Here is a 15,525-nt window from a genome sequence, read left to right on the forward strand (position 1 = left end):
AATTAAATAAATATATTAGCTCTCAAGCTTAGCCTTTTGTTAACCTGTTGCTTCTACTCGGGACGCTTGCGTCCCAACTAGAGCTCTGGAAATGCAAATGCGCTACGCTAAATGCTAATAGTATTAGTTAAAACTCAAAAGTTCATTAAAATACACATGCAGGGTATCGAATTAAAGCTACACTCGTTGTGAATCCAGGCAACAAGTCAGATTTTTAAAATGCTTTTCGGCGAAAGCATGAGAAGCTATTATCTGATAGCATGTAACACCCAAAAAGACCCACAGGGGACGTAAACAAAATAATTAGCATTTCGGCGTTACACAAACCGCACAATAAAATAGAAAACATTCATTACCTTTCACCATCTTCTTTGTTGGCACTCCTAGATGTCCCATAAACACTATTTGGGTCTTTATTTGATTAAATCGGTCCATATAAAGCCTAGATATCGTTATATGTAGACTGTGTGATAAACGAAAAAACATCGTTTCAAAACGTAACGTCATTTTTTAAATTCAAAAAGTCGACGATAAACTTTCACAAAACACTTCGAAATACGTTTGTAATGCAACTTTAGGTATTAGTAAACGTTAATAAGCGATAAAATTCATCAGGAGGCGATGTAAAGATCATTAGCTGTCCGTCTGGAAAAATGTCCGGCTAGAAACTCAACGAAAATATCCGGTCCTAGACCGGATTAGATACGGTGTCCTGTATGTGTTTGACCAAGAAAAAACTCGAAGGGAAATGACAAGACTCTAGACACCCTGTGGAAGCTGTAGGTACTGCAACCTCAGTCAATTAATTGTGGTTCACGTTTATCAATGGGTTCAAGTAGCGCATGGATATATTTTCCCCATTTTCAGTGATCAGTTTTTCCTGTGCTTTTCGATGTAAATGCCGTTCTGGTAAAGCCACAGCAGTGATTTAACCAGTTTTTTAAACGTCTGAGTGTTTTCTATCCACACAGACTAAGCAAATGCATATACTATATTCCTGGCATGAGTAGCAGGGCGCTGAAATGTTGCGCGATTTTTAACAGAATGTTCAAAAAAGTAGAGGGTCGACTGAAGAGGTTAACAACACTGTCATCTCAGATTTTCAAAATATGCTTTTGAACCATAGCTAAACAAGCATTTGTGTAAGAGTATTGATAGCTAGCATGGCATTAACCTCTTGCTTCTACTTGGGACGCTTGCGTCCCAACTAGAGCTCTGGAAATGCAAATGCGCTACGCTAAATGCTAATAGTATTAGTTAAAACTCAAAAGTTCATTAAAATACACATGCAGGGTATCAAATTAAAGTTACACTCGTTGTGAATCCAGGCAACAAGTCAGATTTTTAAAATGCTTTTCGGCGACAGCATGAGAAGCTATTATCTGATAGCATGCACCAATACACTACAACACAAAAGCACAGCAGGGGACGTAAACAAAATAATTAGCATTTCGGCGTTACACAAACCGCACAATAAAATAGAAAACAGTCATTACCTTTCACCATCTTCTTTGTTGGCACTCCTAGATGTCCCATAAACACTATTGGGTCTTTATTTCGATTAAATCGGGCCATATAAAGCCAAGATATCGTTATATGTAGACTGTGTGATAAACGAAAAAAACAGCGATTTCACAACGTAACGTCATTTTTTAAAATTCAAAAAGTAGACTATAAACTTTCACAAAACACTTCGAAATACGTTTGTAATGCTACTTTAGGTATTAGTAAACGTTAATAAGCGATAAAAATCATCCGTAGGCGATGTAAAAATCATTAGCTGTCGTCTTGGAAAAAATTTCAGGAGAGAGCTCTTCCAGAATGATCTGGGCGGAGACTGGAGGTAAGTGGTGCCCCTGTTTCGGTTCAACCAAGAATCAAAGATGATTCAATTCACAAGACTCTAGACAACATGGTGAATAGCATAGCGCCACAGTCAAATAATATTACTAGAAAATATTCATATTCATGAAATCACAAGTGCAATATTGCAAAACACAGCTTAGCCTTTTGTTAATCCACCTGTCGTCTCAGATTTTAAAATTATGCTTTACAGCGAAAGCAATTCAAGTGTTTGTGTAGGTTTATCGATAGCACAGCATAACATTATGTACACTAAGCATTAAGTAGCTAGGTCACGAAAATCAGAAAAGCAATCAAATTAATCGCTTACCTTTGATGATCTTTGGATGTTTTCACTCACGAGACTCCCAGATACACAACAAATGTTCCTTTTGTTCCATAAAGATTATTTTTTATATCCAAAATAGCTCTGTTTGTTTGTCGCGTTATGTTCAGAAATCCACAGGAAAGAGCGGTCACGACAACGCAGACGTATATTCCAAATAATATCCATAATGTCCACAGAAACATGTCAAACGTTTTTTATAAGGTTGTTTTTAAAATATATATTCGATAATATATCAACAGGGTGTGTAGGTTTTTCAATAACACCGGGAGAAACAATGGCCGCTTTACTCTGTAGCGCAAAACTCACTCGGATAGCCCCCACCTATCCACTTACGCAATATGGTCTTTCACGCTCATTTTTCAAAATAAAAGCCTGAAACTATGCCTAAAGACTTGACACCTTAGGGATGCCATAGAAAAAGGAATCTGGTTCATATCCCTTTAAATGGAGGATAGGCATGCATAGGAACAGAGGTTTCAAAATAAGAGGCACTTCCTGATTGGATTTTCCTCAGGTTTTCACCTGCAAGATCAGTTCTGTTATACTCACAGACAATATTTTTTTACAGTTTTGGAAACTTTAGAGTTTTCTATCCTAATCTGACAATTATATGCATATTCTAGTTTCTGGGGCTGAGAAATAGGTCGTTTCAAAATGGGTACGTTTTTTTTGTTGCCCTACACGCAAAAGGTTAATGCGTTTTAGCCAATCAGTTGTGTTGTGACAAGGTAGGGGTGGTATACAGAAGATAGCCCTATTTGGTAAAAGAAAAAGTCCATATTATGGCAAGAATAGCTCCAAAAAAAGCAAAGAGAAACGACAGTCCATCTTTACTTTAAGACATGAAAGTTAGTCAATACGGAAAATTTCAAGAACTTTCTTCAAGTGCAGTCTCAAAAGCATCAAGCACTATGATGAAACTGGCTCTCATGCGGACCGCCACAGAAAAGGAAGCCCCAAAGTTACCTCTACTGCAGAGGATAAGTTTATTAGAGTTACCAGCCTCAGAAATTGAAGCCCAAATAAATGCTTCAGAATTCAAGTAACATACATCTCAACATTAACTGTTCAGAGGAGACTGTGTGAATCAGGACGTCATGGTCGAATTGCTGCAAAGAAACCACTACTAAAAGGACACCAATAATAAGAAGAGACTTGCTTGGGCTAAGAAACACGAGCAATGGACATTAGACCGATGGAAATTTGTCCTCTGATCTGGAGTCCAAATTGGACATTTTTAGTTCCAACCGCCGTGTCTTTGTGGGACGCGGTGTGGGTGAACGGCTGATCTCCGCATGTGTATTTCCCACCGTAGAATGGAGGAGGAGTGATGGTGTTGGGGTGTTTTGCTGGTGACACTGATTTATTTAGAATTAAAAAGGCACACTTAACCAGCATGGCTACCACAGCATTCTGCAGCGATCTGCCATCCCATCTGGTTAGGGCTTAGTGGGACTATCATTTTGTTTTTCAACCAGACAATGACCTGATTGAACACCTCCAGGCTGTGTAAGGGCTATTTGACCAATGAGGAGAGGGGTGGAGTGCTGCATCAGATGAACTGGCCTCCACAATCCCCCGATCGCAACCAAATTGAGATGGTTTGGATAAGTCGGGATGCAGAGTGAAGGAAAAGCAGCAAACAAGTGTTCAGCATATGTGGGGACTCCTTCAAGAAAAGCATTCCAGGTGAAGCTGGTTGAGAGAATACCTAGTGTCCAAAGCTGTCATCAAGGCAAAGGGTGGCTATTTGAAGAATATAAAATTATATTTTGATTTGTTTAACACTTTTTTGGTTACTACATGATTCCATGTCTTCACTATGATTCTAAAGAAAAAACCCTTGAATGAGTAGGTGTCCTAAAACATTTGACCACTAGTGTATATCAAACATAATTAGAATGTTTCATGAAATCAAATAAAATCTAATCAAAATAATTGTATTTGTTACATGCTTCATATAAAAACAGGTGTAGACTAACAGTGAAATGCTTACTTACAGGCCCTGCCCAACAATGCAGAGAAAAGAGAAATAATAGAAAAGTAATAATAAATACCTTGATGTACAGATACAGGTGCATTCGGGAAAATATTCAGACACGTTCACTTCACGTTACAGCCTTATTCTAAAATGGATTAAATCAAATTTTTGCAAATGTATTAAATTGAAAACATACCTTACATAAGACCCTTTGCTATGAGCCTCGAATTGAGCTCCGGTGCATCCTGTTTTCATTGATCATCCTTGATGTTTCTACAACTTGATTGGAGTCCACCTGTGGTAAATTCAATTGATTGGACATGATTTGGAAAGGCACACACCTGTTTATATAGTTGAAGTAGGAAGTTTACATACGCCAAATACATTTAAACTCAGTTTTCCACAATTCCTGACATTTAATCCTAGTAAAAATTCCCTGTCTTAGGTCAGTTAGGATCACCACCTTATTTTAATAATGTGAAATGTCAGAATAATAGTGATTTATTTCAGCTTTCATCACATTCCCAGTGGGTCGGAAGTTTACATACTCAATTAGTATTGCCTTTAAAACTTCTTAAGGCTAGGGGGCAGTATTTTGTCTTCCGGATGAAAAGCAGCCCAAAGTAAACTGCCTGCTACTCAGGCCCAGAAGCTAGGATATGCACATTATTAGTAGATTTGGATAGAAAACACTCTGTTTCTAAAACTGTTTGAATAATGTCTGTGTATAACAGAACTGATTTGGCAGGCGAAACCCCGAGCACAATCCATCCAATACTTATTTTCCACCATAATTTGCAAATAAATTCATAAAAAATTATACAATGTGATTTTCTGGAATTAATTTCTTCATTTTGTCTGTCATAGTTGAAGTGTACCTATGATGAAAATTACAGGCCTCATCTTTTTAAGTGGGAGAACTTTCACAATTGGTGGCTGACTAAATACTTTTTTGCCCCACTGTATATCATTTTAAAGCTATTCTCGTTGTTAATCCCAGCAAAGTGTCCGATTTCAAATAGTCTTTTCAGCGAAAGCACTACAAACGAATGTTAGGTCTCCACCAAACCACAATAAGCACAGCCATTTTCCAGCAAAATATAGCATTCACAAAAACCAGAAATAAAGATAAAATGAATCATTAACCTTGAATTATCTTCATCAGATGACACTCGTATGACTTCATGTTACACAATACATGCATGTTTTGTTTGATAAAGTTCATATTTATATTTTAAAAATCTGAGTTTACATTGGAGCGTTAGATTCACTAGTTCCAAAAACATCAAGTGATTTTGCATAGCCACATCATTCAACAGAAATACTCATCATAAATGTAGATGATAATATAGTTATACACATTATATAATTATAGAGATATCTCTCCTTAATGCAACCACTGTGTCAGATTTCAAAAAAACCTTACGGAAAAAGAAATGCATGCAATAATCTGAGACGGCGCTCAAAAGTAAAAGCACCACAGCCGCAAAGATATATTCCCTTACCTTTGATCTACATCAGGAATCCCAGGTCCACAATAAATGTTTGTTTTGTTCGAAAATGTCCGTTATTTATGTCCAAATACCTTCTTTTGTTAGCGCGTTTGGTATACATATCCAAACGCTAATTCTGGTCAGCGTTATATCGGACAAAAACTTCAAAAAGTGAGATTTCCGGTCGAAGAAACATTTCAAACTAAGTACAGAATCAATCATTAGGATATTTTAACATATAGCTTCAATAAAGTTCCAACCGGAGTATTCCTTCTTGTCTTCGTGAGCCATGGAACGCAAGTGACGACCATGAGGAAAAAGTGCGATCACAAAATGGCTGCTTGATGGACATCTGATATATTCTTCTCTCATTCACTCCCACAACAACATAGAAGCCTCATTATACTTTCTATTGAAGGTTGACATCTAGTGGAACCCCTAGGCAGTGCAACATCATTCATATCTCAAGGGGATTTCATTGGGGACTCTGGTGAATACATACAAGCTCAGATTTCTGACTTCCTGTTTTGATTTCAACTCAGGATTTTGCCTGCCAAAATGAGTTCTGTTATACTCACAGACATTCAGAGTGTTTTCTATCCAATACTAACAGTAATATGCTAACATTAGCAACTATGACTGAGGAGCAGGCCGTTTTGATATGGGCACCTTTCATCCAAGCTACTCAATACTGCCCCTGCAGCCATAAAAAGTTCAATTGTATCGATTATTTAAATTTTAGGATACCGAAGGTTGGATTAAGAAAGTTGCTTGAAATGTTTGGACCAAGTTTACAGGTAACTTATTAGATACTTCGTAGGCATGTTGGGCGAGTTGGAACCGGTGTATTTCTGAATCCAACGCGCCAAATAAATTGACATTTTGGGGATATAAAGAAGGAATTTATCGTACAAAATGACGATTTGTGAAGTTTCTGGGACATTTTGGAGTGCCAACAGAAGAAGATCTTCAAAGGTAAGGTATGAATTATATCGTTAAATCTGAGTTATGTAGCACCTGCCTGGTTCAAATATGATTTTCATGTGTTGGTATGCGGGGCTCTGTCCTCAGATAATTGCATGGTCTGCTTTCGCCGTAAAGCCTTTTTGAAATATAACACTGCGGCTCGATTAACAAGAAGTTGAGCTGTATTTTGATGTATAACACTTGTATGTTCTATGAATTCTTATGAGTATTTCTGTTTTTGAATTTGGCACGCTGCAATTTCACTGGATGTTGTCAAATCGATCCCGCTAAAGGGATTGGCGTGCGAAGGGATCCATAAGAGTTAACTACTTAGCACTCTTATGGCTTTGGGTGGAAACTGTTCAGGGGCCTGTTCGTTCCAGACTTGGTGGATCGGTAGTGCTTGCCTTGCAATAAGGAGAAGTCTTTGACATGGGTGGCTGGAGTCTGGCAATTTTTAGGCCCTTCCTCTGACACTGCCTGGCATAGAGGTTCTGGGTGGCAGGGAGCTCGGCACTGGGCCTTACGCACTACCCTCTGTAGCGCCTAGCAGTCGGATGCCAAGCAGCTGCCATACCAAGTGGTGATGCAGTCAGTGAAGATGCTCTCAATGGTACAGTTGTAGAACCTTTTGCGCATCAGAGGACCCATGCTAAATCTTTTTAGCCTCTTGAGGGAGACTAGGCGTTGTCATGCCCTTTTCACGACTGTGTTGGTGTGTGTGGACCATGATAGATCCTTAATGATGTGGACACAGAGGGAACTTCAAGCTCTCGACCCGCTCCAGTACAGCCTCGTCGATGGGGGCGTGCTCAGCCTTCCATTTCCAGTAGTCTATGATCAGGTCCTTTTGTCTTGCTGATGTTGAGGGAGAGGTTGTTGTACTGGCACCACACTGCCAGGTTTCTGACCTCTTCCCAATAGGCTGTCTCATCATTGTCGGTGATCAGGCTTACCGCCATCGTGTTGTCAACTTAATGATGGTGCTGGAGTTGTGTGCGGCCACACAGTCATGATTGAACGGAGTACAGGAAGGGACTAAACACGCACCCCTAAGGGGCCCCTGTGTTGAGGGTTGTTGCATACCATCACCACCTGGGGGCGGCCTGTCAAGGAGTCCAGGTTCCAGTTACAGAGGGAGGTGTTCAGTCCCAGGGTCCTTAGCTTATTGATGAGCTTGGAGGGTATGATGATGTTGAGCCCTGAGCTGTAGTCAATGAACAGCATTCTCACATAAGTGTTCCTCTTGTCCAGGTGGGAAAGGGCAGTGTGGAGTGCAATAGAGATTGCGTCATCTGTGGATCTGTTGGAGTGATATGCAAATTAGTTGGGTCCAGGGTGTCTGGGATGATGGTGTTGATGTGAGCCATGAACAGCCTTTTAAAGCATTTAAGGCTACAGATACGAGTGCTACGGGCCATAGTAATTTAGACAGGGTACCTTGGTGTTCTTGGGCACAGGGATTATGGTGGTCTGCTTGAAATATAGGCATTACAGACTAGATCAGGGAAAGTTTGAAAATATCAGTGAAGACACTTGTCAGCTGGTCAGCGCATGCTCGGAGTACACGTCCTGGTAATCCGTCTGGCCCTGCGGCCTTGTGAATATTAACCTCTTTAAAGTTTAAAGAGTGTGATCAGTCGTCTGGAACAGCTGGTGCTCTCATGCATGATTCAGTGTTGCTTGCCTTGAAGGCATTTAGATCGTCTGGTAGGCTTGCATCACTGGGCAGCTCGCAGCTGGGTTTCCCTTTGTAATCAGTGATCGTTTGCAAGCCCTGCCACATCCGACCAGTGCCAGAGGATTCGATCTTAGTGCTGTATTGACGGCTCGACTGAGGTTGTTGCGAGATTTCTTATAAGCGTACGGATTAGTGTCCGGCTCCTTGAAAGGGACAGTTCTAGCCTTTAGATCAATGCGGATGTTGCCTTTAATCCATGGCGTCTCGTTGTTGACATGCTGTGTAGCCAATGAATTGAGTAAATGTTCAAATCAGGGCTGGAGGCGGGAGCTGTGGGTTTGGTGTTGTCCTACGCAGTCACCCTTCTTGGGAACTTCCAATGGACCATTCGTCAGAGTGCGGAGATGGAGAACATGGTAAGATCACGTCAAAGTCCTAACTCTGGTATTGTCCCTTCCCCAGCTCCCCAGGCCCAGGACCTTTTACCGTATCTAAAAGATTTTACCTGGGAATGAATAGAAATAAGATTCATTAGAATCAGAAGGGTTTAAGTTGCATCCTGTCATTCAGGAATGTTCAGCTGAAACAGCTCACTTAAGAATGTAGCGTGTGGAATTTAAGTTCTTTAAAGTTGTATAATTTAGTGCTGAGAAGCCATACTAGCATTAGACCAAGGTTAACCACGTTCCCAGCCTCAAAGAGTAGGTAAATGAGTAAATGTAATGTAATAGTAAATGAGATTAGAACCAGGTTTGTTTGATTGACATGGTTATTTATTTACCATCCTCAGATGACGTCAGTGGAGAGGGTGGTGGAGTACACAGAGCTGGAGAGTGAAGCACCCTGGGAAACCCAGAAGCGTCCTCCTCCTGAGTGGCCGAGCCAAGGCCTCATCACCTTTGACCGAGTAAGCTTCTCCTACAGCTCAGACGGACCTGTGGTCCTGAAGGACATGAAGGCCATGTTCAGGCCCAAAGAGAAGGTTGGCATCGTGGGCAGGACGGGTGCGGGGAAAAGCTCCCTGGTATCGGCGCTCTTCCGCCTGGCAGAGCCAGAGGGCAGGATCTACATTGACGGAGTTCTGACCTCCGAGATCGGCCTCCATGACCTGCGCCAGAAGATGTCCATCATACCTCAGGTAGCTACTGTTGGTGGGTCTTCTGTGGCTGCTCTGTCTCTTAGTCCTTCTGAATGTAGTAAAGGAAAGGCTCCTAGTTCAGATATGGCTCTGTTAGAGCTTATTACATTTTTCTGTTTGTGGCCCCTCTGTTCTGCAGGACCCAGTGCTTTTCACCGGCACCATGAGGAAGAACCTGGACCCTTTCAGCCAGCACACAGACGAGGACCTGTGGAACGCTCTCCAAGAGGTACTGCTCCTCAGACTCCTATTGATACAGTAACGGGACATACTCTCACGAATTGACATACAGGTTAATGTGTGTTTTTGGTGGCGTTGATCAGGCTCTTACTCCAGTAACTGTTTCCTCTCCAGGTCCAGCTGAAGTCTGTGGTGGAGGAGCTGCCCAATAAGATGGAGACGGTTCTGGCCGAGTCGGGCTCCAACTTCAGTGTGGGTCAGAGGCAGCTGGTCTGTCTGGCCCGGGCCATCCTGAGGAAGAACCGCATCCTCATCATAGACGAGGCCACAGCCAACGTGGACCCCAGGTACAGAGCTGCCTCTCACACACACAGTCTGTCCTTTAGGCAGCTGATGTGCTTTGAGTGGGAGGCATCTAGTAGTCAATGAAAACGTGATTGTGTTTCTTTATCCTGGTTGTGTCTTTCCTGAACTGTTTGTCTGTCTGTGTCCGTAGAACTGACGAGCTGATCCAGAAGACGATACGAGACAAGTTCAGGGAGTGCACCGTTCTCACCATCGCCCACCGCCTCAACACCATCATAGACAGCGACCGCATTCTGGTGAGAGCTCTTCCCATCAAATAGATGTATATCTGTCATACGCACACACCTCATTAGTCATGTATATATGAGATTAAAAAAAGAGACTGAGCAGGTTGAGAGATGTACTTTTATTCACTTTCATTTCAGGTTGATCTGAGATCTTATCCTATGTTTGTTTAGTGAAATGAGTTTACCCTTCTCTGAAGGTGCTGAGTAATTCAGCCAGTGAAGCAGGCTTACTCTATTGTAAACAGCGCTAGATCAGTGGTCCCCAAACTATGGAGAGCTCTCGAGGGGGTCCCCCCACCCCCAAAAATTGTTAAGGAACGGTCTGAATTTAAACTTAATCCTGGAAGTTGTAATAGTAGAATGCACAAGGTGCAATTTCGAAATTGGGTAGTGAATCAGCAGTTTTCCTCGACGTGACATACATTGCAGACCTTAGAGCCATTGCAGATCATCTAGGCCATGTCAGCTAAAGTTTTTTAGCCTATTGATTCCCATGACAAAATGAAGAATTGCAGGACATACGGTAAATAAGAGGGGTGTGAACAGTTTATTAACAGTGCCCTTGCCCATAGAAAGACTGGGTGTTCCATAATGCTGGAAGGGGGGCCTGAGTGAAAGTTTGGGAACCCCATATAATTTCACTACAGACCAGTTTAGCCAGGTTGAATTACTGACTTTTGACCCTGCCTTCAGGTGCTAGGCGCTGGTATGATCCAGGAGTTTGACGAGCCGTACGTCCTTCTTCAGAACCAGGAGAGTGCCCTCTACAGGATAGTCCAGCAGACGGGCAAGGCTGAGGCAGCTTCCCTGCTGGAATCAGCCAAACAGGTGAGCACTGACACTGCATCCCAACCCAGCACACACATTCTCTCAACCTAACTTGATTTCTTTACCAATTCACAATATTTTCATTCAGGCGTATATGAACAACGGCAACAGCCATGGTCCAAAAATGACCAATGGAGTGGTGGTCTTCTTTGAGACGGCTGTGTGACGGTGCAGGGACTTGACGAACAGAAAGAGAGATCTGCCCAATTGTATATATTTTTCCAATCACATAAGATTTTTTCCAGAGCTGATTGGTCCAAAGGAAAAAAACTGAAATGCCATTTATGGTAGTTGTTTGCATGCAGAATCAGGAAAGATTTATGGAACTGTATTTCCTTATTGACACTTTGCTGATGTGTGTTGCATCTTTAATACACAACAATGGAAGTAGCATTGCATTTTCATACTTTGTGCCTCAAATCGTTCACAATTTGAACTGCTGCTACTCCTATTGATTTATCTTACTGCACAGGGAACACTATCCTGACATGCTGCACTGTCTCTGCAATCACTTTACTGGGCAATGGAACTAATTGGCGTGTGTATTTCATATACTATAAATGCAACGGGAAATTACACTTCACCATTGTACGCACATGAAGACATGCTGTCATTATACTATAAGGGATTTTTGAGAATTTCTTGACCAAAGTGAGTCTCACGTTGTTTACATGAGTGATGGTTGTAAGGGCAGATCTAGATCATTTAAAAGCAGGAATACCTACCTATCAATGTATTGAACTACAAACTTATCCCCTAATGAGGCCGTATGGAGAGACCTTCGATTTTGAAAAACTACATTGAGTCCATTGGTTTTTAAATGTTTTCGTAGTGGATGTAAGTTTTCCCAAATGCATTCTTATGTACCAATAGCAACAGTACCTATTTTTTTACAAGTTTCAGATATTGATTTTCCTTACGTAGAAGTTTGTACAATAATATTGTGAATTTTTATTTTAATAAAAACTTAAGTCTTGTCTCTTATGTCACATTTTCAACAAACATGTAGTTGCTTTTCTTTGTTTGTTAATATGATCAGCATTGGGACCAAAATGCTCCTCAATTTGACACCATCTTTTCCTAGGATGGTTTTGTAAGCCTCTTTCCACAATTTCACTTTACCTTCTTCAAAACACACTTACAGTATTTCATTATCCACATTAACATTTCCAAATATACAGGTTTATCGAGGATTTAAATGCATACTTGTGACTTTTGCAGTGAAAATACTTGTAACTATCTAAAGGAGAACCTTGTAATGTGGGTAGGATGCATTATACACTGCTCAAAAAAATAAAGGGAACACTTAAACAACACAATGTAACTCCAAGTCAATCACACTTCTGTGAAATCAAACTGTCCACTTAGGAAGCAACACTGATTGACAAATTTCACATGCTGTTGTGCAAATGGAATAGACAACAGGTGGAAATTATAGGCAATTAGCAAGACACCCCCAATAAAGAAGTGGTTCTGCAGGTGGTGACCACAGACCACTTCTCAGTTCCTATGCTTCCTGGCTGATAAGTCACTTTTGAATGATGGTGGTGCTTTCACTCTAGTGGTAGCATGAGACGGAGTCTACAACCCACACAAGTGGCTCAGGTAGTGCAGCTCATCCAGGATGGGACATCAATGCAAGCTGTGGCAAGAAGGTTTGCTGTGTCTGTCAGCGTAGTGTCCAGAGCATGGAGACGCTACCAGGAGACAGGCCAGTACATCAGGAGACGTGGAGGAGGGCAACAACCCAGCAGCAGGACCGCTACCTCCGCCTTTGTGCAAGGAGGAGCAGGAGGAACACTGCCAGAGCCCTGCAAAATGACCTCCGGCAGGCCACAAATGTGCATGTGTCTGCTCAAACGGTCAGAAACAGACTCCATGAGGGTGGTATGAGGGCCCGACGTCCACAGTTGGGGGTTGTGCTTACAGCCCAACACCGTGCAGGACGTTTGGCATTTGCCAGAGAACACCAAGATTGGCAAATTCGCCACTGGCGCCCTGAACTCTTCACAGATTAAAGCAGGTTCACACTGAGCACATGTGACAGACATGACAGAGCCTGGAGACGCCGTGGAGAACGTTCTGCTGCCTGCAACATCTTCCAGCATGACCGGTTTGGCGGTGGGTCAGTCATGGTGTGGGGTGGCATTTCTTTGGGGGGGCCGCACAGCCCTCCATGTGCTCGCAAGAGGTAGCCTGACTGCCATTAGGTACCGAGATGAGATCCTCAGACTCCTTGTGAGACCATATGCTGGTGCGGTTGGCCCTGGGTTCCGCCTAATGCAAGACAATGCTAGACCTCATGTGGCTGGAGTGTGTCAGCAGTTCCTGCACGAGGAAGGCATTGATGCTATGGACTGGCCCGCCCGTTCCCTAGACCTGAATCCAATTGAGCACATCTGGGACATCATGTCTCGCTCCATCCACCAACGCCACGTTGCACCACAGACTGTCCAGGAGTTGGCGGATGCTTTAGTCCAGGTCTCGGAGGAGATCCCTCAGGAGACCATCCGCCACCTCATCAGGAGCATGCCCAGGCATTGTAGGGAGGTCATACAGGCACGTGGAGGCCACACACACTACTGAGCCTAATTTTGACTTGTTTTAAGGACATTACATCAAAGTTGGATCAGCCTGTAGTGTGGTTTTCCACTTTAATTTTGAGTGTGGCTCCAAATCCAGACCTCCATGGGTTGATAAATTTGATTTCCATTGATAATTTGTGTGATTTTGTTGTCAGCACACTCAATGTAAAGAAACATGTATTTATTAAGAATATTTCATTCATTCAGATCTAGGATGTGTTATTTTAGTGTTCCTTTATTTTTTGGGGCAGTATATAAAGGCCAAATAGGCTGCGTTTTAGACAGATCTTTTTCAGACCTGAAAAAATATCCAAATTAGGCTGCCTTTGTAAACGCAGCAGTTTTCCTTATCCAATCTTGTTCTGAGGACATGTGAATGGTTGGTTGGATGAAAGCTCAAATGGGCAGAGCTTGCAAGAGGTGAGACAAATAAAGAACAGCCTTTTAGGGAGGCAGGTTGGAGGTGAATGGAGGGCGTTAAACATGGGTTGTGACAGGCTAGGTTGCCAGTTCGAATCCGGCATGTGCCTTTCAACCTTACCCAACATTCCTCACATTTCTAATCTACGTGACTAAGGGACTGAACAGGTTTAAATGTGAAACCAGTGTGGTGGCCTCCCCCTGATGGCACCGTGAAATACAGTTGGACGTTTGCATACACTTAGGTTGGGGTCATTAAAACTCGTTCTTCAACCACTCAAGACATTTGTGAACAAACTATAGTTTTGGCAAGTCGGTTAGGACATCTACTTTGTGCAAGACAAGTAATTTTTCCAAAAATTGCTTAGATTATTTCACTTATAATGCACTGTATCACTGTATTCCAGTGTGCCAGAAGTTTACATCCACTAAGCTGACTGTGCCTTTAATAAACAGCATGGAAAATTCCAGAAAATGTCATGGCTTTAGAAGCTTTTGATAGGCTAATTGACACCATGAGTCAATTGGAGGTGTACCTGTGGATGTATTTCAAAGGCCTACCTTCAAAATCAGTGCCTCTTTGCTTGACATCATGGGAAAATCTAAAGAAAATCAGCCAAGACCTCAGATTTCTTTTTTTGCAGACCTCCACAAGTCTTGTTCATCCTTGGGATCAATTTCCAAACGCCTGAAGGTGCCACGTTCATCTGTACAAACACCAAGGGACCATTCATCCGTCATACCGCTCAGGAAGGAGACGCGTTCTGTCTCCTAGAGATGAACGTACTTTGGTGCGAGAAGTGCAAATCAATCCCAGAACAAAAGCAAAAGGACCTTGTGAAGATGCTGGAGGAAACGGGTACAAAGGTATCTAAATCCACATAACCTGAAAGGCTGCTCAGCAAGGAAGAAGCCACTGTTCCAAAACCGCCAGAAAAAAGTCAGAATACAGTTTGCAACTGCACATGGGGACAAAGATCGTAATTTTTGGAGAAATGTCCTCTGGTCTGATGAAACAAAAACAGAACTGTTTGGCCATAATGACCATCGTTATGTTTGGAGGAAAAGGGAGATGCTTGCGAGCCGAAGAACACCATCCCAACCATGAAGCACGGGGGTGGCAGCATCATGTTGTGGGGGTGCTTTGCTGCAGGAGAGACTGGTGCACTTCACAAAATAGATGGCCTCATGAGGAAGGCAAATTATGTTGACATTGAAGCAACATCTCAAGACAGTCATGAAGTTAAAGCTTGGTCGCAAATGGGTCTTCCAAATGGACAATGACCCCAAGCATACTTCCAAAGTTGTGGCAAAATGGCTTAAGGACAACAAAGTCAAGGTATTGGAGTGGCCATTACAAAGCCCCAACCTCAATCCTCTAGAAAATCTGTGGGCAGATCTGAAAAAGCATGTGCGAGCAAGGAGGCCTACAAACCTGACTCAGTTACACCAGCTGTCAGGAGGAATGG

At 42.3% G+C, this 15,525-nt stretch overlaps 1 protein-coding gene across 2 annotated transcripts in view; it reads left to right on the forward strand.

Moving 5' to 3' along the window:
• LOC115132689 (ATP-binding cassette sub-family C member 4-like) overlaps nucleotides 1–12,035 on the forward strand; it is a 40,957-nt gene extending 28,922 nt beyond the window's left edge. For both annotated transcript variants that reach the window (XM_029665416.2, XM_029665421.2), the window contains exons 23-29: nucleotides 8,628–8,728; nucleotides 9,103–9,450; nucleotides 9,590–9,679; nucleotides 9,805–9,977; nucleotides 10,127–10,232; nucleotides 10,917–11,051; nucleotides 11,140–12,035. In XM_029665416.2, coding sequence (XP_029521276.2) covers nucleotides 8,628–8,728; nucleotides 9,103–9,450; nucleotides 9,590–9,679; nucleotides 9,805–9,977; nucleotides 10,127–10,232; nucleotides 10,917–11,051; nucleotides 11,140–11,217 — 1,031 coding nt within the window. In that variant the 3' untranslated portion in view covers nucleotides 11,218–12,035. The remainder of the gene's footprint in view (nucleotides 1–8,627; nucleotides 8,729–9,102; nucleotides 9,451–9,589; nucleotides 9,680–9,804; nucleotides 9,978–10,126; nucleotides 10,233–10,916; nucleotides 11,052–11,139) is intronic.
• Nucleotides 12,036–15,525: the final 3,490 nt, after the last annotated feature.

This window comes from Oncorhynchus nerka, linkage group LG2 (assembly GCF_034236695.1).
Source record: "Oncorhynchus nerka isolate Pitt River linkage group LG2, Oner_Uvic_2.0, whole genome shotgun sequence".
NCBI lineage: Eukaryota > Metazoa > Chordata > Actinopteri > Salmoniformes > Salmonidae > Oncorhynchus > Oncorhynchus nerka.